Source organism: Agelaius phoeniceus, chromosome 4 (assembly GCF_051311805.1).
Source record: "Agelaius phoeniceus isolate bAgePho1 chromosome 4, bAgePho1.hap1, whole genome shotgun sequence".
Lineage (NCBI taxonomy): Eukaryota > Metazoa > Chordata > Aves > Passeriformes > Icteridae > Agelaius > Agelaius phoeniceus.
In genome coordinates this window covers 12503875-12531480 of record NC_135268.1, presented here as the reverse complement: position 1 = coordinate 12531480, position 27606 = coordinate 12503875, and the positions used below count along the sequence as shown (strand labels likewise).

Genomic DNA, 27606 nt, shown 5'->3' with positions numbered 1-27606 from the left:
TAATTTACCTTAAGAACAAAACCCATTATTTTGAGTGTGCTGGTTCTCTGTTTTGCTTCTTTTAGAGCATGCTTAACCCACGTATCAACTAAGCAACAAAAGAAAAAACCTTCTAATACACTCTCACAGAAAAAGTCCCTACAAAAGGCAATAGCTCCATACTGGAAAACAATTAGTAATGAAAATCAGTCCAATCAGTGTGCAGGAGATAACAGGCTTGGGGTATAAATGCTCACACCAGGGCCCCCATTTTTTCTCTTAGGAGCAATAAAGGTGGTGGTGAGTTAACTTTTGGTATATTTGTTTAATATAAATTGTTTGTTTGCTATTGGGATTTTTTAAGATGCTGGTTAGAAGCCAAATTAATCATGAAGTCTAGTTTTATAAATTAATTTTATATAAGAATTGGATGCTAATATTATAGGTATTTGAGTTTTGTGGCTTCCTAAGTAAAAAACTTTGATAAAAAGCTCATAAAATTGGGATTTTTTTCATTAAAAGCACTATAGAGAATAATGTCTTATATGCTGTTTGTTTAATAATGCATCTTTTAATATTAAATGAGTAAAAATTGTTTAGGAAGATAATTTTTATTTGTGCTCTATTTGTATGTAATGAGACTGAATTAGTTTGTTTGTCTAACCTTGTTAATTGCCTTCGTAGAAATCCAAGCAATAGCCTTGCTCCTGTAGGGATAATGAGTATTTATTATTTTGCTTTGGAGTGTGGATAAGGCTATTTTGCTCCCTGCCTTTCTTAAGTAGTGTGGCTGTTCCTCACTTTAGCTGCAAATGTGTTGTAGCCAGTCAGTGACTTAACTGTGTTGGAGCAGTGGAGTGTGAAGCTGAGCTCTCTTTCTGCTCTTTAGGTGGAATTATGCCTGTGTAGTGGTGTTTTGGTTTTGCAAAACTTTGAGCTGTGGGTGCTGAAATAGGGATGGCCCATGGAGGTTATAGGCTCAAGTGGGTTCCTTGGCTGGGTCATTCAAGGGCTGTGCTGGAGGGCTCAGTAAAGTAAAGCTGCCTCAAAGTAGAGGCTAAAGCAAATGAACCAAATGAATAACTGGCAATGTAAATGTATTAAGTGTTAATTTAACTCTTTTGGTGATGGAGGACTTGCTGTTGTTCTATGCATGTGGTAACAGGTTTTTAGTTTTGCATTTGCAGTTATTTTGCTCTCCAAGTGATGCTAAACGTTTTTTTGTGGGCTGTGTAGGTATGTTGAAGGGGATGTGCTTTACTTGCTTTAAAAGGTAGAGGAAAGCCCAAGCTCACCTGAGCTGGTCCATAGTAGCAGGCATGTGCTTAGGTGGCTGCAGCTGGCTCTGAGATTCTGGCCAACAAGGTGAAAAGCTTGCCAGTGAGAGAAGTGGTGGAGACTTAAATGGGCAGTTGTGTCAATGGTTTTGTACTGTACCCAGTTTATACCTTAATGCTACTCTGGTAGATGTTGTCTGGCTGAACCTAAGAGCATTTATTGAACCAAATTTATTTACTGCTATTTGCTAAGTAAACTGTATTGATGAATGACAATTATTCTACAGTATAAATAAGTAGATGTCTAAAGAAAGTATAAGCAATGCAAATGAAGAGGTCTGCTTTCTATTCTCTTGATCAAAAGCTAAACTTAAAAAAGACTAAACACGGATTAACCCTTTCTCCTCAATGAGAATTACCTTCTAATGCTGCTTCTTTAGTGACCATTTGAGATGTACTGAGAAGCGTTTTCCCTCCAAGTAGCTGAGAGGGGAGGAGAGCCAGCGCTGTGTTGGAGCGGTAAGGCCGGGATGCTGCGGCTAACTGCCCCGGGACGCTGCAGAGGGGGCAGCTGTGGTCCGGGCCGGGCCCCGCTCCGTGGTTAACCCCTCAGGGCTGCCTAGGCTCCGGCCCGAGGGAAGCGGGGCCGCCCGGGAGCCGCTTCTCCCCGCTGACCGCTCTGCCGCCAGGGGGCGCTCTGCCGGAGTGCGCCTCCCGCACAGGTTTGTCCCTCGGCGGCGGCCGTCGAGGGCGGGCTAAGATGGTGGCGGCCAGCTGAGCCCTCGTGTGCTACGCTCCCGGTGCCGGTGCTCGCAGCCATGTCGGGCCGCCAGGGCAACAAACTGCCCAGCAACTTGCCCCAGCTGCAGAACCTCATCAAGCGCGACCCCACCTCCTACACCGAGGAGGTGCGGACCGGGGAGTGGCTGGGGCGGGCTGCGGGATGGGCACGGGGTACGGGTGGGTGTTGCTCAGCTGCCTCTTTTCTGTGTGTGCAGTTCCTGCAGCAGTACCACCACTACCAGTCCCATGTGGAGATCTTCACCTTCCAGCCGGACAAGCCCAGTAAGGAGCTGGCCGAGCTGCTGATGTTCCTGGCGCAGGTGAGCCCCGGGCCCCATCCCCGCAGTAGGGGCTGTGGCAGGCTGTGCTTGGTGAAATACAAACAATTAAATTTACAGCTTGCGTGCCCCTTGCCAGCCCTGTGAGGGAAGCGCAGGTGTGCTGTAGAGCCTTCTCTTGCCCTGTCCCTTGTAGGTTGCCCACTGCTACCCCGAGCACATGGCCAGCTTCCCGCAGCAGCTGAAGGAGCTGCTCTCCTACCACCACACGGTCCTGGACCCCGACCTGCGCATGGTGAGACCGCCCTGGGCTCACCCTGCTCTTGGTGTGAGCTGAGAACTTGGGGTTTGCTTGTCAATGAAGAGAAGCTGGAGAGGGATGTGAAATTTGGGTTCTCTTGCAGACCTTCTGTAAGGCTCTGATCCTGTTGAGAAACAAGAATCTAATAAATCCGACGAGTTTGCTAGAGCTCTTCTTTCAACTGCTGCGATGCCACGATAAACTGCTACGGAAGGTAAGGTGTGCTGGCAAAAACCTGCATCTCCAGTGGGTTTTGACCAGCTTGTGGGGTAATGGCAGGATAGGCAGTTCTTCTCTGCTTGGTTGGGAAAGTAAAGCTTAAAATAGCTCAGCTGTTGGAGCAGTCAGTGCTGGAGGCAGGCTCCAGCTCTGTGTTGGACTAGTAACAGTTTTGCTGCTGTGAACACCTTGCTGTTGCAGGTTGTAGGCTCGTCCTGTTTGGGATTGAGCAGTTTGGTTGTGTCTGCAGCTGAAAAACCTGGCTGTCAGAACAGGCTTGAATGAGGCAGGGGCAGGATTTGAAGCAGTATTTGATGCTGTTCATTGTCCTGCCTTGCTGTACTGTGAATTCAGTATGATTTTGGAATCCATGAGCCTCCACAGGATGCCGTCCTGTTCGTTTTTCCTGCTGTAAGCCAGTGATGTTCTCAGAGGTGATCATCTGGGTTATGTCAGTGCTTGGGCACAGGGTGTGTGTTCCTGTGTGTTACTCCCTGTCATCTCTCCACTTGCAGACCTTGTACACTCACATTGTGACAGACATCAAGAATGTCAATGCCAAACACAAGAACAATAAAGTGAACACGGTAGGTGCTTTAGCTTTCCTGTGTACTTTGAACTGAGCTGCTGCTGTTGTAGAAGACCTCTAAAGACATGTTTTCAACTTGTTCTGTAGGCACTGCAGAACTTCATGTACACCATGTTGAGAGACAGCAATCCTACTGCTGCCAAGATATCTCTGGATGTGATGATAGAGCTTTACAGAAGGAATATTTGGTGGGTCTGGCAGGCTTGTGTCCATTTGCCACTTACTGTGGGGCACACGGGCGTCCTTTGTGGCACATAGTATGACACAATGCAGGGGACAGTGACTTAAATAGATTTCCTACTTGTACCCCAGTGGGGTTGTAACTTGTACCAAAGAATTTAGCTGAGAAGAAATAATGTCTTGTGTGAAATGAGTTACTTAAATATTTGCTGAGAACTAATTTTCTGAGAAGATAAAATTGCCAGACTTGAAATGAGATATGGCTTGTTTTTTTTTCTAGGAATGATGCCAAAACAGTCAATGTAATCACAACTGCCTGCTTTTCCAAAGTGACCAAGGTGAGGACAGAAATCACTCATACACTGGATGTTACCTTGGCTACCTTCTTCATGTGAATGTAACTTAATATGCTGTTATAGCAAACAAATTTCATTGATTTGTCTGTTGCTTGTTTAATTCTCAAAATAACCCTCATGGGAGGAGGTGGAGCTTGGCAGCTTATCTTGTAACAAGTGTAGCCTGGTGCAGGGAGTATGGATGTTCTTTTCACTGCTCTTCAGAACAGACTATCAGGATATCACCTCCTTAATATCAGCACTGTGAGCCTATGGTTAACTGAGGAGAGCAGCAGGCCTGACTGAATGTTGGGCCTTCTGCATTGGCTCTGAAGGCTTTAAAAACTTGTCCTATGGCTGGAGACAAGTTTCTAAAGTTTTTAAACCACTTTTGGCTCTGTGAAGCTCCAAGAGTGGTTCCATTCAATAACAGTCATCCAACCAAGACTAAAAACCTAACCAGCAAAATTATCTGAATTAATGCAGGATGAGAGCTCTGAGCATCACCTTGGCTCTTGCCTGTGTAGGGCCTCCTGACAGTGTTGACATGGAGCAACTGCATTGAAATGATTTTGCAGGATGATAAGACAATTGGCAGCTTTGAATTTTGCCTTGTGGCAACTCAGGTGCTCTTTGGTTCTGGTTGCCTCTGAGCAATGATGGGCAGCTAAAGTTGTCTGGGTTTGTAAGACACTTGTGGCTCTCAGGCTGTAACTTGGTTTATTTTCTGATCCATAGTTTATATTCTGATCTTTATTTTCAGATCTATGCCTATTAAAAAAAACTGTTTAAGTCTTTGCATGGCTCAAGGTGTGGATGTCGGGTGGCTGTAAATTCTGTCAGCTTGTCCCACATGATCTCATTTTACTTTTCAGGTATTAGTTGCTAGTTTGAAGTTCTTTCTTGGGAAAGATGAGGATGAGAAACAGGGAAGCGAGTCGGAGTCTGAGGTGGGTGTTGTGACCAAATATTTCCCTTCTCTGATTTTCAGACCTGTTATTGGGTCTGTCATCTTGGCGACTCTGGCTTTGCCAATCTGTCTGCCTTGCTGCTACTCACTGTCCTGTCTAGCTGTCACCAGATGTTTCTGTGACTGACAAACAATTTCAGTGTCTGACATCTGGCCCCAGGATGTCTTTGCTCTTTGTTAAAAGAGAAACACTAAGCTCTTTTTTTTTTTAGATGCTGGTACCTATGTGTTCTGAAGCTTAGTAAGGGGGATAGTTTTCAGAGTATGGGATACTGAAAAATATTGGTGGTTTGTTTCTGTGCTTGCCATTTGGAGCCTGGGTCACCTGACTGGTGTGAGTGTTGTGTTCCTTCCCCAAGGATGATGGCCCTACAGCCAGGGATCTGATGATGCGCTATGCCACCAACAAGAAAACAACCAAGCGCAAGAAGAAACTGGAGAAAGCCATGAAGGTCCTCAAGGTGAGGAGAGGGCTGTCTGACTTCCCATCACCTTGGTTTAATCCTTCTAGTACGGAAGTCCTGTTGTTGCCCTGCTTGTTTAGCTGCAGATGGCAGATAGTGCTTGTGGTTGAAAAATAGGGGTAGTTTTTAAGATCTTCTTCAAGAGGCAACAATCTTTTGACAGCAACCTTGAAACTTTAGGACTTTACTCACAAAAAGAGAAATGTATTTTACTCGTTTCCATGCAGAAGCAGAAAAAGAAGAGCAAGCCAGAGGTGTTCAACTTCTCTGCCATTCACTTGATTCATGATCCCCAAGGTGAGTGTGCAGTGAATTCTCTTAGTGCAATTTGGTTAATTTAACAGCACTTGATTTGGTTGTCATCTGTTCCAGTGAACCTCTGGGGATCTTATGTTCTCAGATCAACCCAAAATGCATCTAAACATTCAGTTTTCAGTATTGACCCAGTGCTTATGGTGTTGGGGAACATCTGGTTCTCTCTGCTGAACCTGTGCACAGCAGGCCTTTTAGGCATTATGAGAAGGGAAATAACCTATTGGAATAAGTGCTTTGGTCACCTTGAATTTCTTCTGTGAAAGGGCACTGGGCCTTGAAAATAAGAACAAATCAAACTGCCTCTTGTGACTGTAATCCCATTTGAGTTCTGTGTTGGGCTCATTGTCTTCTGCAAAACCATTTTTGCCTCTTCCAGACTTTGCTGAGAAACTACTGAAGCAGCTGGAGAACTGCAAGGAGCGATTTGAAGTGAAGATGATGCTTATGGACCTAATATCCAGGCTTGTTGGAATACATGAGGTATGTACTTGGATAATTTTAGGGTGGTCTGTTGGTAGCCGGCCTGGTGTGGTTGTGGGAATATTCTGGCCTTGTTCCTCTGGAAAATAAGCTTTAATTTTTCTCTATGTCCGAAAGTGTGTAGGAATGGTCAGGGAGTTGCCAGGAGGCATAATGCAATGGTAGTGGTACAGACTTGGTGGGACTAAGTAAGCCTCTCATAGGAAAAGCTATTGGTCTGGAATAGAGGAGCTGAACCTAAAAAATAGAAGAGAACTTGGTGCTTCAAGACCTTCCTGGGAAGCTGCTCATGCTGACCACAGAGTTTTCAGGTGGTGCTGAACAAGAAGGAAACAGCACTTGGAGGATTTTATGTGGACTCTCCAGTAATAAAGTATTAGCGCTGAATTAAGTGAAGAGTAATCCAGTGCAAGTTGGGCATTTAAGGATTTAAGTGATAAGGGCTAGGTGCAGCTGTATTTATCTTGGTGCAGTTCATTTCCTTGTCCCACAAATATGAAACTCAACATAGGAGACAACATTTGGCTCTAAAATCTAAGGCATTTGGGGAGCACACTAGAATGAGATGGTTTTACCATGTATCAGCTTATGAAGGTGATCTCAAGTTCTAAGACAAGAAGATAATATGTTGCAATTTGCCTTGCAGCTGTTTCTTTTTAATTTCTACCCCTTTGTTCAGAGGTTCCTCCAGCCCCATCAGAGGGGTAAGTAGTTACTCCAGGTACTGCTGATCCCTCATGTCTCATGTACAGGCATTTGATAGAAGTGGCAGTGGAAGTGGACAGGTAGCAGTGGTTTGGTGGGAAGCAGGAGTAGACTGCCAGAAGTGCCAAGTGCTTTGATCTTCTGTGGAGGCTGTGTGCACTCAGGGCTCCTTACCTGAGGATTTGAGCAAAGGAATAAAAGCAATGTGAGTCCCTAATCCTGACCAGCTAAGCTAAGTATGGTTGCCTTATGCTGCTTCCTTTTACTGGGGTTTGACTACAGTTCTGGAGCATTTCCTTTTGCTTCAGCTGGCTGTTGTGGAGGCCACAGGAGTTCCTAATGCTTGGTGGGAGAGGAGAAACAGCTGTCCCAAAGAAGTCCAGGCTGAATGGTTTTGGGCCTGACTGAGCAGCTTGTTGAGTTTTAAAGGATGTGTTTATTGGCTGGAGCAAGCTGCAGCAATATGTTTTGGTATCTTCTTCCTCCTTTTCTTCCAGAAGTGACAAAGATTCTTCTGTTTGCTGCACAGGCTTCACATCAGCTGGTACCACCTGAGGTCAGTGTTCTCCCTGTGATGGATATTAAATGGGCAGCAGGGCAGCATGGAAATGCAACATGGAGTGTGTGTGTGGGGAGGGGAAGGGGAATTGGTCAGATTGGTTGGAAAAGCTTATGGTAATTACAGCCATTTTTTCAAGTTCTAAGGCATTGTTTCATAAAGGGGGGGGGGAAATAGTTTATTTTCTGCAAGAAAATTTTAGAAAATACTTGTGTTTAGAAGATACTTGTGGGCTGTCCTGACATGTCCTGATGTCTTTCTATGAAAAAGGATGTGTCTGTTAATAATTGATTAAATATGTGGAGTTTTTTTATTTTCAGATTATCCAGTCAGTGTTGATGACCATTGCCAACAACTTTGTCACAGACAAGAATTCTGGGGAGGTCATGACTGTAGGGTGGGTACAGTATGAGTCATGTCAAACTCCAGATGTGATAAAATACATGTTTTTTTTAACCACTTGCTGCTTATTCCTGTTACTTGTGCTATGCTTTCAAGAAGCTGCTTGAGTTACAAGTATGTTAGCTTCAATGTTCTGGTTTTTTTGCTGGGAGTATTTGATGGTTTTCTCCTCTTACACTGTATGTTGTATAAATGCTGTATAAGGTTCTTCAAGTTTCCGGTAATTAATTCTGTAAGTGGCACTTTCTCCTAACTGGTGTTGAGAAAATAACTGATTTTCCCTATTTTTAGGATCAACGCAATAAAAGAAATCACTGCAAGGTGTCCCTTAGCCATGACTGAAGATCTGCTCCAAGACCTTGTTCAGTACAAGACACATAAAAATAAAAGTAAATATTACATGGATACCACTTTAAACTTTCTTTTTTTCTGTGTTATGTGATCTTCAGTTACAACCTTCATGGAAGTGCTGTCCTAATTGGTTTATATGGGCTGAGACCACTTGGAGTGGTTGGGGTACATCTCTCTATTTGGAGTGTGTAGCCATGGCAGACAAAACAGTCAAGGGTAGAGGAACTAATTGACAAAAATAAAGCAAGAGAAGGGATTGTTAAGAAGAGTTAGCCCTGAGGAAATGCTGTGTTCTATACCAGAGAAATTAGAGGGAACCATAAGCTCAGAGAACATGTCAGTCAGTTGTAAAATCTCCACACTGCTGGAGATCTGTGTGGGCTTTTGTTTTGCTCAGAGATCTGGTTTTTTCCTGACTGTCTCATTTCCTGGGCAGATGTGATGATGTCCGCAAGAACTCTGATACACCTGTTCCGTTCTCTGAATCCAGAGATGCTGCAGAAGAAGTTCAGGGTAAATGTTTCATGTGTTTTGCACTCACTAAAAACCCATGTGCTCAAAAATGATGAGAATTGGTCTCAGTATCCTCTTGAGAAGGTGGAGTCAAGTCTGTGTTGTTCCTCTGCCTGCTGCCTTTGGACATAGTGTGCTATCCACGTTTTGTTAGTTCACATTCATCTAACTCATGGTTAGGTCATGCTCCTGAAGTTGAGTTGTTTTCCAAGACACATTGACCTTGAGTTATTAAACTCTGCCACATGGAGTAAGGGAAGGTCTTTGGAGCCACACCCTCCTATTCTTCTAGGTATTTTCATGGATTGGTGGATATTATAATAGCAGCCTGCTCAATGTGTGTTTTGTTAATGTACAGGGTAAGCCTACTGAGGCCTCAGTGGAAGCCAGGATTCATGAATATGGAGAACTGGATGCCAAAGACTACATTCCAGGAGCAGAAGTACTAGAGGTGGAGGATCAAAAGGAAAAGGGAGGAACTCAAGAGGAAGGTTGGCCTTTTTTCTTTAAAAATTCTGGTTTGGGCATCATTGTCACTAAGATTTTATGTGGACATGGAACCTGGTGTTTGTGCATTTCATTTCCTGCTGTGCTTTGTGTTACACATGTCTGTCCTTGGGTAAGTGCAGTTTGTCAGTGGGGTTTGGTACTGTGTTGCTTTTTATGATACACACTGAGATGGGAAGCAGAGGAACAGACAGTACAGCTGTGAACTTTGTGTTCAGCTTCTCCTAAATAAAACCTTCTGAATATTGTAGAACACCAAAACAGTAGTTGGACATTATATTTGGCTTATTGAGTTCAGTTCCTGTGTAAATGCTTTACACACCCTGGAACCCATGCCTGAGTTGGAAAAGAGATGGAAGAGTCTTTAAAAGCAAGGCAGAGTTTGGTGAATGAAGTCTGAGTGCCTTGAAGATGCTGCAGGGGCTGGAGGAATGTAGGCTGTGTAGTGATCACTCTAACACTGGGCTTGGCTGCTGCAGCTGCTAACTTCAGCACTACAGCCAGCATGGCAGTGAAGAGCCGTGCTTTGACTGTCTGAACTAAGCCAGCTATAAACCACAGTACTTCTCTTGTTGGGTTGGTTTAGGTCACTGGGAGTGGGGAACACTATTGCTTATGAGGTAATCAGTCTGTTAACTCCTGTGGTGCTTCAGGCTGTCCCAAATGCACCTTGTTTTCAGGATCTTGCCCTGAAGATGACAATTGAGCTTTGCAGAGCATAGTATGATTTTTGTCCCAGGACAAAATGAAGTTAGGAGATAGGTGAAATAAGTGAAAGGCAATGAGAACAGGCTGATAATTGATGGCAGCATCAATTATTGCCAATTGGGGTAGTGAAGATGAATTTGTGTTAACAGCTCTGTACTTGTTCTGTGAGCAGATGGCTGGGAAAGTGCTAGCCTGAGTGAGGAGGAGGACAATGACGATGGAGAATGGATTGATGTGCATCACTCCTCGGATGAGGAGCAGCAACAATTAGTGAGTTCCAAGTCTCTTCTATGCCAAGTACATATGAGTCTTGTTAATCACAGAGTAGATCCTCTTGCTCTTCACCCTCATGTAGCTGCTCTTAAATATCTACCCAGGCCTTCAGAGCAAGCTGTCATGAAGCAGTGAGGCTTAAGTGCTGTTCAGCAGTGCTGTTGAAGTACACATGCTGTTAAGGGTGGGAGGGGAGAAGAAGGAATTATATCTCAGGGTTCAATGCCTTCGGAGCTGTGATAATCAGCTGAGAGCTTGTACTCCTAAAATCTGGTGTGCATGCACTCCATTCAGACACTAGATGTTGGATATGAGACAAGGAATAATCCTGACATCTGGTTGTAGCATTTCCCAACAATATTGCCATTGCATGCTCTGTATTTGGGAGGCAAGGATCTTGGATTGTGGCACAGGAGTGGGGTGCAAAGCTCTGATTGTTTTGTACCATTTTCTTTTCCAAAGGCAGAAAAAGTGAAAAGCATGCCAATAGAGGAACGAAAAGCCAAAGCTGCAGCAGTCAGTACAAGCAGGCTGCTAACTCAGGAAGACTTCAAGAAAATACGTCTTGCCCAGCTTTCCAGAGAACTTAATTCTGCACCTGGCAGAGCTGCAAAGCGGAAATATATTGAAATAGATGATGAAGAGGAGGAGGGCAGGTAGGATATGGGCTGTTGAGTGCTTTTTCTTACTTATCCTCTCCTGATGCAGCTGTTCATTGCAGTAGGGCACAGAGCTCTGCTGCTGATCAGTGTTCCCTGGTAACAGCCAGAGCCTAGAGTGGATCCTGGGCTTGGAGGTTGGCTTATACCTGGGAAAAACATCATGAGGAGCTTGTGAAAGGTCTGAGACTGTTTGTTTGACTTGTTGAGGCCTAGAGGTGTGAGAGGGGGTGTTTTGTAGCAGTAGCTGCCTGGTTATAGCTCCAGTGTTTCTTAAACCTGGTGAAAAAAAGTAGGACTTGAAAAATAAGTGGGTGACTTTTGTAATGGATATCCCAAGCATGAGGGGCATCCTGAAGGGAACAAGCAGTCTTTGTGTCTAAATTGATGGTGAGAAACAAAGGGTGAAGGGGGCATCTTGTTTTCCTTGCCAACTGAAGCTTTGTGTGGTGACATTTATTGGATTTGTGTGTAGGGGGGAGTTGCTTTCGCTCAGAGATATTGAACATCTGCACAAGAAGCCCAAGTCAGACAAGGAGACCAGGTTGGCAACTGCAAAGGTGAGGTACTGGTGTGTCCTGTATCCTGTCCTTCTGGGTTTGGGTTTGTCTTCCGCAGGAGGAAATGCTGAGGCTGCATATCAAAGGTAGGTGCCAAGCTGCCATGTGGGTTTTGAGAGGTGATTTGTTTGGTTCTTCGCTGTTCCATCTTGGCTGTGACAAATAGGGTGTCCTGCTGGTCACATGTGACCATGAAAATGCAAACAGATGCAATTTTCACTGTGACTTAAGAAATACAGCCAGTATGGGAGAAGCCATGTATGAACACAGTCATGCCGAACCCAGATTTGTTGTTATTGCCCTAGAACCTGTTACCATCAGGCAGATGATGTTGATAGTAGGTGAAGGAAAATGACCCCTTGTTACTCTATTGCACTGTCTATTCTAGGCTGGAAAAACAGACAGAAAAGAATTTGTGAAAAAGAAAACCAAAATTAACCCATTTGCCAGCTCTTCCAATAAAGAAAAGCAGAAGAACAAGAACTTCATGATGATGAGGTACAGCCATAGTGTCCGGACCAAGAACAAGCGTTCCTTTAGGGAGAAACAGGTAATGTTTCATGCTGGAGATGGATGGGGCAGTGTGAGCAGTGATTTGTGGTACAGGTGTGGTGCTCCCTACTTTCTGGCCTGAGGTGCTGCTGCTGTAACTCAGAGAAAGCCTGTGGCTTGGCTTGCCCCACTCCTGCCCCAGAGGAAGAGCTGCTTTGCAGATTGTTGTTCACTCTCCATAGTCTGACCTATCACAGACTCATGTGTCCTGGCAGAGAGGTCATCTAATAGCTTGTCATAAATGTTCCTGAGGAATAGATGCAAAAGCTGTTCAGTTAAGCAGTAGTTTGACACTAATGCTGTTCTCAGTGGTCAAGCCCCTGCCAGTCTAGGGTTTTACAAGGTGTTACTTATTCAATTCATCCAAATGCGTTCAAGAAACCAAATGCATTCCACAATAATCCAATGATCCAGTTGTTTTTACTTCCCAGATGGTGTTTTGTGCAAGTGTTTACATGCTGCTTGAACTTAGAGTTGTTTCCAGGATCATACACTTTATCCAAATGATATTTGTCTGCAATTTCTTGCCTTAGGAAGGGCAAGGCAGGAACTATTAGTAGACTCAGTAGAGAATATCTGAAGCTTTTCTGTTGATCAGGAGCATGTAGTCTAGTACTAGTACATGTCCTCTGTACATGCTTATTTGGCATCATTCTGCCTCACCTCAGTTAAAGCTGACAACATTGAAACCAGCTCTCAAAACACACACAATAGGCTGCAAATGAACAATCCTGGCACTTTAAAAACCTGCTGTTTACAGTTATACTTGGCTCAGTTATTCTAAAAAAAGATCTTGAAGCATTTTGTCCTTACTGATGTTTTAAATTCAAATTTAATGCATAAACAGCATTTATTCATACTTTTTTCCCCATGAAAGTTAGGCTGCAGCACCAGTCTGTTAAGCCTGAGTGTTTTGAGTGGGTGGGAGGATCTTAGTTGTATGGCACTGCATTCTGCTTTGCTTTTTGGTGGTAAGATAAAATGGCCTGCTTGCTATAGTCCAGAGCAAGCTCCTCTACTAGGAGCTACTACTGCATCGCAGTACTACTGTGTTTTAAGTACTACATCACAGTACTACACGTTTTAAGCTATTACTTAAAACAAGTTTTATGTACAGTAAAATCTCTTTAGGGTGATAATGGCACTTGTAAAAATTTCTCCTTCCCCCTTGAAAATTAATTTTCTAATACTTCACAAAATACCAATTTTACTTGCTTCTCAGCTGAACTGTAACTTTCTAGATATCTTCTGTTTGAAGTGAGTCAGAGTAGTTTGTTCTAATCTTCATTGTGTGGGATTTGGTCATGCCTAACTCTTTAATTGTACTGTGGAGTTTAGGTACATAACCCCAGTGTTTCTGCCACTCTAATTGTTAGCATTTGCATTGCTCCCTGTCTGAGCTGATGAGCTCCTAGTGTTTTTATAAGAGGTTAAAGAAATTGAAAAGAGTTCTGATGTGGTAGTGTTGCTTTCTCAGTTATGCTCCTTACCTGAATATTCCCCTCTTGTTTTGTGGTTAGCTGGCTCTTAGAGATGCACTTCTGAAAAAGAGAAAACAGCTGCTAAAATAAATGCTGGAGAGAGCTTCACCACCCTTGGAGAAGTTGCCCGGAGATGCCGATTTGCACCTACCATCACCCTGGGGGAAAGGACTGTGGTGCCTTATGGATTTAGCTCTGATCTGTTTGGAAATGTAAATGGAACTCCTGCAAGCTGGTGGTTACTGCATCAATAGGACACAGGCCTTAAGCCTTGGAGGATTTTAATTTCATTTTAAAGTGTTCTTAGGGAAGAAGGCAATCATATTTTTATTTCATGTAATTTACTTACCGTGGGTTTTATATGTGTAAGTATTAAAGTAGACAATGGTAAAAGGTAAAAATTCTACCTGAGGCAATTATCGACTAAGACACAGAAAGAAGAAATATTCTGGTCAGTCTATAAAGCATGTGGGTATAGTGTCTGTGCCTGTCTTAGGGGAGTGCCCGTACAGATGGAGTGAGCTGTTGTCTGAGTAGCTGGCTTTGACCAATTGAATAATACCAAATTCAACTGTAATGCAGGTAAAATTAATTAAAGCGTTGTGGGGAAGAACAGTTCATTATGGCTTACTAAGAAAAGAAAAATACAAGTAGTGTATTGGGAGATAAGCGTTTTTTGTTGCTATTTAAATACAAATAAAAAATCACATACCAGAGAAAAAAGGAATGTTTTCCTATTGTGTGTGCCTTCTGGTGGGACTTGCCAGTGACTCTTGGCAAGCACATACAAAAATCACATCGGTCTGGATTCTTTGTCTAAGGTTGAACTTGTGCTTTAGCCTTGACCTCTGTTTACACCATTAATGGGTTCTTTGTACCTTCCCCAGCCACCTGTTCTAATGGAGTTGATCAAGTATTTATAACTTGAGGGAGTTATTTATACCATCCTTTTTCCAAGTCTGTTAGAGATGGATATCTTTGTAGTGCAGAAACAGGTGCCACAGGCACAGTACAATGGCAATGCATCTGGTAGGGTGCTTTTTTCCTGTCTTTTTAGGAAGCCAGATTCATGTTCTTATCCCATGTAGGAATTGACTTGACTTAACTTAGGTATTGGTTTAATATGTATTTGTAATAACTTTAATTCTTTTGTATGGGTTTTGTTTGTTTTGTCACACTGCTTCCTAGAGCAAAGAACCTTAGAGAGGCTTAAGGGAGAGAAGGACAGAGTAGGGTGGGGCTTTTTGGGTTTTCTTCTTTTACAGATCTGTTTTATTCCAATTGTACGTTCCTGCTGAGGGAAGGGCAGGGATTGGTACTCAGCAGGGAGTGCAGTGAGCTCTCAGGTGGAGGAGCCACCTATAGCTGGGAACCAGAGTGCTGTTGGGACGGAGTGTGGAGCAGGGGCTGGAGCCCAAAGGTAGGGGGAGGAGAAGGCAAGTACAATCTGCACACCACAGTTGTACTGCTAGGGGCGTTTTTTCTGCTGAGCAGTTTTTCTTGTGTATGTGTCCAGAAACTAATACCCTCTGACACTGAAAGAGAGTGGTCATTTTTTGCCCCCGCAATAGAGGACCACAGTCTAGTCTCCTCTCTTCCTGTTTCTCTCTTGTTTACAGCTTTGCTGTGTCAGCCGGCATGCTGGCAGCTCTGCCAAGCGTGGGTTTGTCCCCTCTGCCCTGGGTGTGGAAACGACGGTGTTGGACCGGCTTTGATCAATGTTGCCTAGCAGCAGCAGCAGGGCCGGGTCAATGCACAGGTTACCCTGTACCACGCACCTGCTGCTCGGTCCCGTGTCTCACGGGACGAAGCGGGCTCGCAGGCTGCGGGCGGGTGGGCCGTGACGCTTCGGGGCGGGCAGGGCCGGGGCGGGCCCTGCGGCGCGGGGAAGGGTGGGCTGGCCCCGGGGCGCCGCTGCCGCTCGATCCTGCGCCATGGGCTGCGGGCCGTGGGCGCTGCTGGCGCTGCTGTGCGGGGCGGCGGGGGCAGCGGCCCCCCTGCGCTGCAACGTGAGCCTGGACAGCCCGGCCGAGCAGCGCTGGCTGCCCGTGCTGCGGCACTTCGAGCCCGCCTTCCTGCGCGCCGCCTTCCAGCGGATCATCGAGTACGTGTGGCCGGGCGGGCGGGGAAGGGGGACGAGCGGGGCAGCGCCGGGAGGGCTGGTGGAGCAGCGCAGGGGTGCCAGCTGTGAGCCGCTGGCCCGCTCTCGGCTGACCCCTCGGCTGTGCCTTGCAGCGAGAGCATACCCAAATGGGTTCACCAGGTCATCCAGCCCATAGCAGCCGAACTGGAGCTTTTCATGCCCCAGCCCTTCGCGGGAGAGATTGCGGGGATGTGCAAAGCACTGGGAATCAATCTCGGAGATGGAATCCTGCTGAACTTCGCCTACGAATCCACTGCGTAAGTGTTGAGTACTTACATGGTCTCGTACAGGTGAGCGGAGAGCTTCAGTTCAGCGTGGGGGAAGGCACGAGGTGGGTTACTTGCACTCTTGGTTCTGAGACCACTTCATCTGTTCAGCCAGAAGGTTTCCTTCTCTTTTGGCAGATGGAATGCTCAATGGAACGAGAAACGGTCATGTTTTCTATTGGGGAGTACAACTAATATCTGTCGTAGTTTTGTGTCTGTACATAAACATATGTACATATATATAAACGTATTAAAATGCAAAAATCATTTTTGCTGGTAAGGTATATCCATCCAAAAGTAGAGATCACTTATGTTTGAAGGAGATATAATGTTCTCTGTCACTTCTAAATGGCCAAAAAGGAGGCTAGAGTAATTAGGTGCTCTCTCATTAATCTGAGATAAAGTTACTACTAAACTACTTTCTGGATGAAAGTTCACCATGGCTGCATAATCTCACTTCCCAATTTGAACAGTGGAAAATGACTTTAGTATATTTATGGCAGCAAGCAAAATCTCAGTGAAAAAATACTGACTTTTTGTCTCTTTTTGCCCTAGAAACAGGGTGCAGAAGAATAATCAACACTTGGTGTTGCCTCTGGGGAGCCTAAAATATTTCTCCATATACATTTTAGCCAATATCAAGGCATATGGCTCCTTATTTGCATTTGGATAATTTTTTTCTTAATGTGTAGTACACAGTTGATAATTTTTTTTAGTAAGGACTAATATTGAATATGATATATTTAACTGCTGGCTCTTTTAGTTTTTCGCAGAGGATACTTGCCATACTTTGCCCTGGTGAGGCCCCTGAAATTCAGTTTCTTGGCTTGGATATTAGAAAACACCCATCAACTGGGAATAGCCTACTTATGTGAAAAATTGTTTACCTTTATTTTTGAGAGGCAGAGTTATGCATCACTGAAATGACCAACTCAAAACTACAGAGAATAGAAGTTAATTCCCTGCTAATGCAATATACTTGACCAAAAAAACCTGTTTTAATGAAACTGAACTTGCTACACAAGGAATTAGAGCATTCTTCTTGTTCTAGAGAGTAGTCTGTTATTGAAATGGCTGATACATGAATCAATTTTCTTCAGTTTTATTGCTGGGACTTAATTTGAATGTATCTACTCATGATTAAAATTATAGACAGTCCAAATGGAAGTGAAATTATCAGAATTAACTGCAGGTAGTGTGACACTTTATGGATGCTTTCAGATGTTAGCTTTTCATTATGGCTTACCGAAGTGAAATGAAATAATGGTTTTTCTCAAGTGGAAGTGCTGCGTTCTGCATGCCCTTTAATTTCTGACCTGCTGTGGAGTGGTATTGGACTCTTCTTTGTATGGTAACATGAATAAAACACTTAGCAGAGTATCAGCTCAGTTACTTCTGAGAGGTTGAGCTCCTGCAGCTAGGATATTGCAAGCAGTGCCAGAGCTGTGCCTTCAGTCATTCCTTGCCTTGTTCTGTTTGCAGGTTCTGTACCAGCATTGTGGCTCAGGATGACAAAGGCAACATTTACCACGGTCGAAACCTGGATTACGCTTTTGTCGATATATTGAGCAAGATCACACTGGATGTGCAGTTTATCAAGGGTGAGCAGGTATGGTCTCGGTTGGCATGGCTGGATGGTGTTCTGTGAAGAATGGGACAGCCCCATAGCTGCTTAGATGGGGGTTTAATGTAGGAATGGGGTTCTCATCCCAATTCTACTGAATTGTTAGAGCAGCACAGTTATGCTCCAGCAGTGTGGGATGAATGCTGATAGTCTTTCCTTTCTGGGAATCCAGTTTATGGTGATGGACTGGACAAAGCAGAACAGCTTAATCTGTTATTCAAGATATTATTTCCAAGAGATGCCGAAAGAAGGAAATGTCAAGATGCTAAAAAAGAAAAGAGGTATTAGGGAATATGGCAAAGAGATCAGTTTTGGTAGGAACCAATTCTAAGGTGCTTTTTTTCTTTAGACCTTGTGAATTTCTGTGACTAATAAGTGTGTCTTTAGACAAAGATTTCCAAAAAAGAACTAGCTGCTAGTGCAGTTTTGTGAGTCTGATTTTTTTTTTTCTTTTAATGCTCATTGGTCTGTTTGTTTAAACAGAAAAGTTATTGTTTGTTGCTTGGCCATTTAACCTGAGCAAAAGTCTTGTAGCTCTCAGTGATCACAACTGGAATGCTGTGAGTTTGAGGCCTCAGAGTCACTTTACAATTTACTTGGCATGTTTTCTTGTAACTGAAGGCACAGTGTGCTATAGTAACGTAGGTATGAAAGCTATAGAAAGAAGTACAAGCTGCAGGTTCTATCTGTGTGCTGTTCTGGAATGCTCAACTGCTCTCCTTCCTGGTTTCAGGTCGCATACCAAGGTACCACATTTCTTGGTTACGTCGGTTTATGGACTGGGCAAAGCCCACACAAGTTCACCATCTCTGGAGATGAACGAGGTAAAGGGAGTGTCTTCCAAAGTAGATGTTGTGTGTTTTGTTGATTGTCACCTGCCTTGGCCTTTTTCTCCCAAAGGGAGCAATGCAGTTAAGGTTGCCAAAAAGGACCTGAAGTGGAATGCCTTGCCTTGCCCTCAGGGAGTGAAAGCACACATGCCTGGTTTCGGATACTGTGTAGGAGAAGGTATTTGTCAGCAGTGTCACCTGAGCTGAAAGTGTCAAAGGATGGGGAAGGCCTTGGCAATGCTGTAAAAGATGTGGTCTGGTCAAGAGCCACCATTAGAGGTGGCAGAAGTGAGGGCTGAGATAGCAAGACGCAGTTTGGACAGTGAAGAAACTGCTCCTTTGCTGGTTCTGCTGTATTCCATGGTTGCCTGGCCTCATAAGGCAGTTGGAAAGAGGGGGAAGATCTAGGGGAAAGGCAGCAGACCTTGAGGGAATGCCAGGAGACACCAGGAAGGCAGTTAAGCAAGGCCAGTAGTAGAGCAGAGTTGAGAGATGCCACTACTGAGAACTAAAGTTTGTAGCAGTGGGGAAGGCAGGGGGAAGGTCACTTCCTTGTTCATAAGGGCTTCAGTTTCACAAGTAATGACAGTTATGTCCAACTCAAAGCTTGGGAAATTGTCTCCATTTCTCTCCCCCTTATTCCTTTTAAGAAGCTGATACTGTGCTCTTCTTTATTAGGTGACTGTTAGAACTGGAAATGATGTATTCTCAGAACCATCATCTAAAGCGTTTATGTTTCCCTTGTGATGGTGATAAGCATTTTTTTATTTAAGTCTTGAACAATCTGTTCTTCAACTCCTTAGCTATGCAAACAATATTCACTCTGTTTTCCACCGGTACATTATCTCTGAGTAGGGATTGTGCTATGGAGCACTTGCACCTCTTGCTTCCTGTTTGCGTTGCTCATGCTGCCTTGTTGGATTCACTAAATTCTTTCCATAGTTTACATGCACACTGCTTCTGATTCCAGAGTAGTTAGTTAATGCTTTCAAAACTGGGGTGTCCTGGGCTGATAGTTACTGGGGCAAACTGCTTTTAGTTCAGCTTAAAGGCAAGTGTTACATGTTTATTGAGTCTCTTGAAAGGCCTGATTGAGGAAAGCTTGTGTACCAAAGTCCTGTGTCTCTCCACATCCTATGTTCACTCCACACATGCTGCAGTTCTGTCCATGGGCTGCTGCTGACTGCTTGCTGGCTTATCTGAAGTGAAAGATGTTTTCAGTTAATTCCAACTGAACTACGAATTGAGGGAAGTGAGCATGTGGCTCTTGGGGAAGCAGGATGACTAAATCAGGATCAGGGTCTATCAAGTGACAAGCAGACTGATTTTTTTTTATTTTTTTTTTTTTTTTTGTGCTTTGCGAAGTGTTTAAATAATGACAAACTTGGCCTTCTGGTTTTTGCACTTTGCTTATTATTCCCAGTAACACAAACACTATCACTACCTGTTTTTTAGCTGTTTTATTATTTCTGTGAAATTCTTCCTGTTCTAATATGTCAGGAAGGTGAGTAATGAGATGATTATTATCATTCCTGTCATGACAGGTCTGAGATGGTTTCTGCAAAGCTGCTGTGGCTGTCAGTTGGAATTATGTTGTCTATATATATTTCACCTGAAGGTTGTGCTCCTTGTTGGCACTTCTCCCGTAAAATGTTGGTACTTAGTGCTGATAGGCACCTACCCTGTCTCACTGTATATAAATTACATGTATAGTAATTTCTTTTCTTCCCAGATGGTGGTAGATGGTGGGAAAATGCTATAGCTGCTTTCCTCAATAGGAATTACCCGGTCAGCTGGCTTGTGAGAGATGTAAGTGCAGTGAGTTGATCTTACATTTCACAGCTGTGCCACATTTGTCCCTAAACATCTAGTAAATGAAAATCAGTGGCACAGAAGACTTAACAGCTTGATAAGCAAATGAATTTCTCAGGAGAAACTAAGTGCGTACCTGTATTTAGTAGTGAGGCAATTCCAGCCCTTTTGGAGGGCAGCCTCCAGTGCCAAAGGTCCTGGAGAAGCTGTGCCAAGGCTTCCTTCCTAGGGAGTGTTTCAACTAGCTGTAACTTGTGTCGTAACCAGTTAAGACAGCTGTACTCCTAGATGGTGAATACCTGTGCCGGGGGTTATCTTACACTATTAATGTTGTTATATTAATATTTTCAAGTAGCACTTAAGAGTCAATTAGCTGGACCTTCATCTTTTGAAGATGTCCCAGTGCTCGTTTTTGTGCTTAACCTCACTCATCTCCTTTTTGTGTTAGACCCTGAGCAAAGCAGAGGACTTCCAGGCTGCTGTTCTCAGACTGGCTGACATTCCCATCATTGCTGAGGTTTACTATATTGTGGGAGGTGTCTCACCCAAAGAAGGCATGGTCATAACGAGGAATAGAAGAGGGCCAGCAGATCTCTGGCCTCTCGATCCCTTAGGTGGAGCGTAAGTAGGAAAAAACTGCTTGGTTTTTGCTTCTCATGTTCCCTTCTGAGTGACTGGCTTAGTGGCACAACTTCCTGGAGAGAGCCGGGGCACCTCTTGGTCATGGTTACAGCAGGGGATTCGCTCCTGTGTTCCACAAGGCTGTTACAGCTACCAGCATGGGGCCCTTGGGCTTGCAGAAGTGGAGAGAGTTGCCTTTTGAGGGAGTTTTCTCCTTTTGGCAATATAAAGATACAGATTGTTGGACTTTAGCATTACCTACTGAGTCACCTTTTGTTTGCTTATGTGCTTGTTGCAGGTGGTTCCGTGTGGAGACAAACTACGATCACTGGACTACCCCTCCTCCTTTTGATGATCGCAGGTAAATTGATTGGAAGCTCTGTGGGGAGAGAACATGTGTTTTCAAAGTGGCTAGAAGTATAGGCAGCTGTTTTCTCCTGGAGCAGGCAGCTCATTCAGCTCCTGTAAAGCCACTCTGAAGGGAGTACATATGGTGTAGAGCAATACTCACAGATGAAAGGGTGTGAGACAGTGATCAGCGTAATGAGAAACTGTAAAGATAATGCTTAGGCCAAAAACTTGCTCAGAAAGCAAAATTTAGTAGGAGGTAAAGGACTTAGATCGACAGTGCCGAAGTACTGGATGGCACTAGGAAGGTGCTTATATGGGATTTTTAGGCTGTGTAGTGTGCAAAAAGGCATTGGCAGGTTGCTTCTTGATATGTACTCAATGGAATAGTAACAGGAACTTCAACACTGTGAGATGAGATCCAGTCACACAACTTGGGGTTATTTTAGACCAAAGCAGGCATTTCAGTGTTAAGGCCTTTAGTAAGAAGGTGTTTGTGTTGGTGCTTTGTAGCCTTTGGAACAGACAAGTGTGTTTAATTGATAATGTGTTGCTTTCCCACAGAACTGCTGCCATCAAAGCTCTCAATGCTACTGGACAGCACAACATCAACTTTGATACACTCTTTAAGGTAGTTCTCAAATTCTGCTTTGTGAGTTGCTCTTCAAGTTCTTTGACAAAGCAGAAGTGTTCTTTCATCAGGGATGTAAAAGCTCTGCATTATTGTGGGGAACAAGGTTTACTGCACAGCTCTCTCTAGGGGGGTTGAAGACTAAGAGTTGTTCCAAATGCTTCTGGACTCCTATTTAGGCATTTCGTAACAGCTGAAACCAATTCACATGGAAAGTGTGGGAGATTAATTGAATCCCATCGTCTTTGTGCAGTTTGTTATTTCAAGCACAGGCACTTCGTGTTAGACATGGTGACCTTTGGGAATTGCAGTGTCTTTCAGAGGGCATTTTTTGAAAGTACTTCAGTAAAATGGTCTGATATTTAAAAAAGGTGGGAAGTCCTTGACTTTATATTATTCCTTTCATAACTTCATCCTACTGCTGTTTCTAAATAGCCATTTACTTCCCTCTTTATCTCCCCAAATGACAACTCTTCCAACTTTCTGTACAGGTGTTGTCAGTGAAGCCAGTCTTAAACAAGTAAGTATTGGATTGAGAGATGTTGATTGGTGCCTCCTGCTGTGCCTCAGGCCACTTGAAAGCACACCACAAACTTCTTAAGGATCTTCCTTATGTGTTTGAGTCCTGTGGTTTCCCAGCTTAGATTTTGGCTTGTGCTCATGACCCTCTACTTCCACAACACAGTTGCTTTTAGGTCTTACCACTTCAGTTAGGGAACTGCACTTATTTGGGCTCAGTCTGGTAATGGGAAATTGCTTTGGAGTAGTGAAACAAATGACTCCTTTGGAGGAGCAGCTGGATGTCACATGGACTTCTTTGCCCATTTTTGGAAATTTGGGCTTTGTGTTAACACTGACAGTAGCTTTTTCTGCATGTTCTGATGAAGCTCTGATTAATTTGTAATAAAGGAAGTGGGATAAAGCTTTTAGATGCCGTTTACTGCATTTTCAAGAGATACATTTCAGTGCACCATTCTTCTGTGCTGTTCCAGAAATTGCACTTTTGCAAGTTATCATGTTATCAAGTTTTACTTTTACATGGAGCTCAATCATATTATCTGCATCAGTTGTTGTCATTGGAGCTTGGTAATGGCTTCCTCTACCTCTGCTCTGCCTTGTCAATGTGAGGTAATGGGGAAAGGAAAAGGTTCATCTCGGCTATTGTGACATAGATACAGTGTCTATTGTTTAATACTTGTTCCTCTCTTGTGCTGTGTGGGGGAAAGAATACTAAAGATTGATGCCAACAGTCTTTAATTTAATCAGTCTCTTTTCCTAAATCCTTCTGTACCTAAGCTGAATATTTGTTTCCATAAATACCTGTCCTGCTGCCTTGCTAGCAAGATGGATTCCCCCTCCTGCCTTTGGGATGTCACTCACTCTCTCTGTTGCTCTTTCCCTGCCAGTAACACAGTGTACACTACAGTCATGAGTGCTGCACTTCCAGATCGGTACCAGACATGGATGAGAGCTGGGGAGTGAAGAGATGGAAGTGGCAGAGGTGTAAGTGGCATCTGTACTTGCACAACCATTGCAGCTGCAGAGTCACTGAGGGACAAAGCATTGCACTGGCATGCTGACCCAGTCTGAATTCCTGATGCTGCTTGTTTACAGCCCTCGGATAAATATCTTCCCTTGTTGTTTTAGAGGGAGTTAAATATTGACTCTCCTAGTGAAACTCTTGGAGAATATATTAGGGTTTTGATCAGAGAGGAAGGGATAGAAGCTGCAACCTAAAGGTAGAGGTTGCCTCTGGGAATGTTTAGCCTATTTTTACCAGCCCCACTATGAAACTTGCTTGTCATCAGGTGGATGGTGACAGGAAGCCCTGCCAGAGGGAACTGAATCCCAGCAGGAGGGGATGGTGCACTTAGCACTAAGCAAAATTGAACTTGGTTGGTAATGGCTGCTTACCAGTGACTACATGTGAGCAGCATCCTTTGGGGGCTTTGTCCTGTGAATGTACAGAATAAGCTCAAGTTCTTGAGCTCACAAGGTGCCTCATGGGGACAGCTTCAGAGAGATACTATGAGAATTTCTATGCCAAGAAACTGGTTGCATGGCCTTGGCAAGAGCACAAGAAGCTGTATTCCAGTTTAAAGAGGTTTTAAAAAATACTATTGTTATTATATTTGCAGCAGTTCTGTCAGATCTGATTTTAGCAAGAATAATTCTTTCTAGCGATTGTGTAGAACTTGTTTTTCACTTAACTCTCGACAAACCTGTGCTCTCTTGCCTGTTTTTCTAGTTCAACCTACTGAGTGAGAAGCTGAAGCTGTGCAAGACTAACATATGCTTTTAAAATCACTCCTGGGAGCAGTACAGTGGCTTTGGTTCATTAATGATGTGCACCATTCAGGAAACAGTGATTTGTTAACTCTTCAAAGTGTTGCAGGTGATCCTGTTGATGACCTGTAATGGAAGTTTGAAATTACAAAATCAATTGTAATTTAATTGATGCTCTAGTAGATGTTGATGGGTAAAAATGGCTTGTACTATTTTTGGTATGAGTTGTGCAACTGTGATGTACTTCTGTGCTGACTAATAAACACATTTTGTAAATTACATAGCCTGAAAGTCTGAAGTAATTAAATAAAAATATTCAGCTCATAGCTTGATGTATGAAGCCTTGTGGGATTTTACTTCTAGGTCCTCATCCTTTTCCCTCATCTATGAGGAGCTGTTGATCCTGGGCCTAGCAGGGGCAGATGCAGCAGTCAGCAGCATACACAGCTGTAGACTACAGGTATTTTTTTTTAATCAGAAATCAGGAGCTATTTCAGGAACAGTGGTAATGCACTTTTCTCCTTGGTAGATGAGAGGAGGTTGTGTTGGGTAGCAGGGAGGTTAAAAACCAGTTAGATTTGTTTTTGTACATTCAGATAAAATTACCTGCTGTAATAGTTAACATTTTGTTTTACAGTGCAGAGCAGTGGGGCTTTTGTCAGGTTGTGCTGACTGTATATTGAGTTTAGACACTTAAGTGTGCTCCAGAGATACTGAGGGATTTGAAGAGTCAAGGTGAGTGGATACCTTCAAGTAAAGCTGGCAAGCGCCCTTCTTCACTGGATAAAATGTCACCTGTGTGAAGGTGACAGCACCACTTGCAGATCCATGCCATGCTGGCTGTGGTGGGTGTGCACTGGTTATGCAAACTGCTCTGAGAGCACCTTCTGGAGCTGAGGGCCCTTTATCTCCTTGTGCTGAGTCTCATAACCTACTTACCTACATCCTCTCCCCTTGCATGGATAAAAGTGCTGCAAGCTGTGCCTTGACCCAGTTTAGACAGAGATGTACAGCAGCCAATGACAAAGCTGAAGAAGAGTTCCTGGAGCAGGATTTTAAAATGCTCACTATCTTTGAGATTCCAGAAAATGCCATTGCTTTAATTCACAGAGTAGGCACTGATTTGTGATCCCACCAGGTTTTCTTTTAAATAACAGCTGCCCACAGTTGCAGGATCCTTACAGGTGTGCTTTTGTGTAGTCATTCTGACCTCTGCAGCATTAGGCTGATGATCCTCTGGCAGGTGTGTGCCAAGATGCTCTGGTATATAAATTTGGCCCAATGTTTGTTTCAATGTGTACTAACAATCTAGAATGTCAAAGTTGTTAGTACCTAGGAGTATTCAAGAAGCAATTTGCTTCCACTGTTGTGTCTGGCTGAGCAGCTGTTTGGAGTTACGTGGTTTAAGCAAGCGAGGAATATAGTTTGTTTTCTTTTCCTTATAAATTACTTTCTTGAAAGCCTTGCATTATCTGTGGTAACCAACACTCCAAGAGGCTGACTGCCAACCAAATAAAGCTTTTCTGCCACCTTGAATGCTTTTCTGCTAACCCACAGGATATATAACTTCCTGGTTTTAGTTTAATGACAAGCTAAAAATATAAATACTGATCAACTGCTGAGTGATATATCTAAGCTGTAAGATATTTAACATGTGAGTAGCTAAGGTACTTGTGATAAGAATTGAAGTTTGATAAAAATGCAGAGATGCGATTGTTAATACTTTAAACAAAACCATCTTAATGCTGGAAACATTAAAATGTAACAGTGATTGGGGTTTTTTGGTAGGTTTGGATGTTTTGTGACAGTCTTTGACCAAGAAAGACTGGACCAAAACATTCTGGAAGTATTTGTGTTGCCTGGTATTCTATGATTTTGTGGACATTGCTTTTTCAAAAAAAAAAAAAAGGAGTGGATCATTTATAGGTATTTGAATAGGTTGCCGGTCATATATCTGTGTGAGATTTCATCTGCTCTGTGTGTACACTTTTTAAAGACTGGAAAGAACAGTGATTTTCCTGTTTTCTCAAGCCCTGGAATTGTGAAGTAATAAAACAAGATAAATTATCATTGCTTTTTTCTGCTCTGTAGATTCCCTAGCTACGAAGCACCAAATACTTGTTCAGCCCAACACAAATAAGGGGTGAAACTTGGAATCATTTTTCCTCCAGAAGCTTGCATTTAGCAGAGGGCAGCTTGCAAGTGTGTAAGAGCTGACTCTGAGGATGAGAGGCCAACACGCTGTATTTCTCATTCATAATCCCTTCAGTAATCCTAATCCAGTTGAGATCTGTAGCCTTTATTAAGTGTCACGTGGTAGAGGATTCTTAAGTCTGTTCATAACTGGGCAGTAAATAACTCAAAGTGTCTGCACCAGCTCTGGGTTGCACGTGCACAGAGACATGGCTTGTTGTGCTGCCTGCCCAAGGGAACATCTTACTTTCCTATTTGGATTCTGAGGAGGAGATTTTGCATCTGTAACTAAAAAAATAGCATCAGAAATCAGCGATCATTTGGGTACTGAACACAACCAAAATTTATCAAGTGGAGAGCTTCAGTTGTGTTTGTCTCAACAAATCCATAAATTAGGACTTGGCAAGGTAAGTTGCATCTTTCTTTTTAATTCTTGGCAACAGGGTTTTGTGTTCAGAAGTAGCTTAAAGTTTAAGATAAAATATCCTTTTCATATGCCAAGGTGTATAAAGCTGCATTTGGGAGTTTGGTATCTGCAATTCCCCTTTCTGGCACTGCAGTAACTATGTGGTTGTGTGTTTGAAATAAAACACACTTCACCATCTTGCTTGCAGCTATGAGTGGTGCCAGGTCTGATGTGCACGTGGGCCATACAGAGGTATTTACTCTGAGGCAAGACAGGATCATCACTTTCCCTAGTGCTAGCTAGCATTGTTATCCTTGGGAGAAGTATTTGGTTTTTAAATAATCTGTAGCTCTTAAACTCTTACTGTTTTTCTTTTAGCAGAACTTAATTTTTTTTTCCCTCCAACATCTTTTTTAGCTTTTTCCCTAGTAAACTTTCTAGTCTGTTATGATCTCCCTGTTGCCTTCCATTTTCTGCCCACCTATTCCTTCCATTGCTGGAATGTCTATAAAACTGTCAGGTTAGTGGGCATCCTGTTCACGATGCATGAAATGTCACCTTCCCTAGGAGCAGGCTTCACATTAGCTGAGTTATTTCTGGCAGGTCTTGTGGTATGAGCACCACATTCTGCAAAGATATATGAGGTGCATAAGGTCCCAGTGTGTTGGATTTGGTTCCGAATGCTGTCCCTTGCTTTGGTTTTGGAGATGTTAAAATAATTAGGCTAAGCCAGGAAATGTACCTAGGCTTTTGTAGTTTGGGTTTTGGGGCGTTTGACTCAAGTGGATTTGTGCAAGGTTTCCTTGCCTGAATTTCATGGGGTACCAGATGGTGTTATTGAGCAAGTCCTCTGTTTGTGTTTGAAGAGTTGCAAGAACGGTATTACCCAGTGGCTCAGGAAGTGCATGGATTCTGGCTGCTATGTCTCTCTCCTGTCTGTCAAACATTACCTCCTGTGGTAGGGAATGTGTATCTTTTCTATGTGTGTACGGCCTTCTCCTGAGGG

The 27606-nt window shown here is 43.5% G+C and overlaps 2 protein-coding genes across 3 annotated transcripts; both read left to right on the top strand.

The window, feature by feature from the left end:
* The first annotated feature begins 1978 nt into the window (after window positions 1-1978).
* Window positions 1979-14167, top strand: SDAD1 (SDA1 domain containing 1). The gene is made up of 22 exons (XM_054633010.2): window positions 1979-2164; window positions 2255-2359; window positions 2514-2612; window positions 2722-2832; window positions 3353-3424; window positions 3514-3614; window positions 3887-3944; window positions 4817-4891; window positions 5271-5372; window positions 5603-5672; window positions 6067-6170; window positions 6817-6874; window positions 7373-7431; window positions 7755-7831; window positions 8128-8225; window positions 8624-8700; window positions 9059-9191; window positions 10088-10185; window positions 10651-10844; window positions 11323-11407; window positions 11796-11957; window positions 13480-14167. Exons 1-22 carry the CDS (start codon window positions 2075-2077, stop codon window positions 13528-13530), a joined length of 2079 nt encoding a protein of 692 aa, XP_054488985.1. The 5' UTR covers window positions 1979-2074; the 3' UTR covers window positions 13531-14167.
* A 1117-nt stretch (window positions 14168-15284) lies between these two features.
* NAAA (N-acylethanolamine acid amidase) lies at window positions 15285-24280 on the top strand. 2 transcript variants are annotated; one of them, XM_054633208.2, is made up of 11 exons: window positions 15287-15544; window positions 15676-15840; window positions 17332-17458; window positions 18207-18297; window positions 20036-20112; window positions 20564-20736; window positions 21035-21097; window positions 21649-21715; window positions 22207-22235; window positions 23122-23218; window positions 23964-24280. In XM_054633208.2, exons 1-10 carry the CDS (start codon window positions 15375-15377, stop codon window positions 23195-23197), a joined length of 1038 nt encoding a protein of 345 aa, XP_054489183.1. In that variant the 5' UTR covers window positions 15287-15374; the 3' UTR covers window positions 23198-23218; window positions 23964-24280. The 2 variants fall into 2 exon arrangements, with proteins under 2 accessions (XP_077032945.1, XP_054489183.1); XM_077176830.1 differs by lacking the exons at window positions 22207-22235; window positions 23122-23218; window positions 23964-24280 and having other exon boundaries at window positions 15285-15544; window positions 21649-22198.
* The last annotated feature ends 3326 nt before the right edge of the window (window positions 24281-27606 follow it).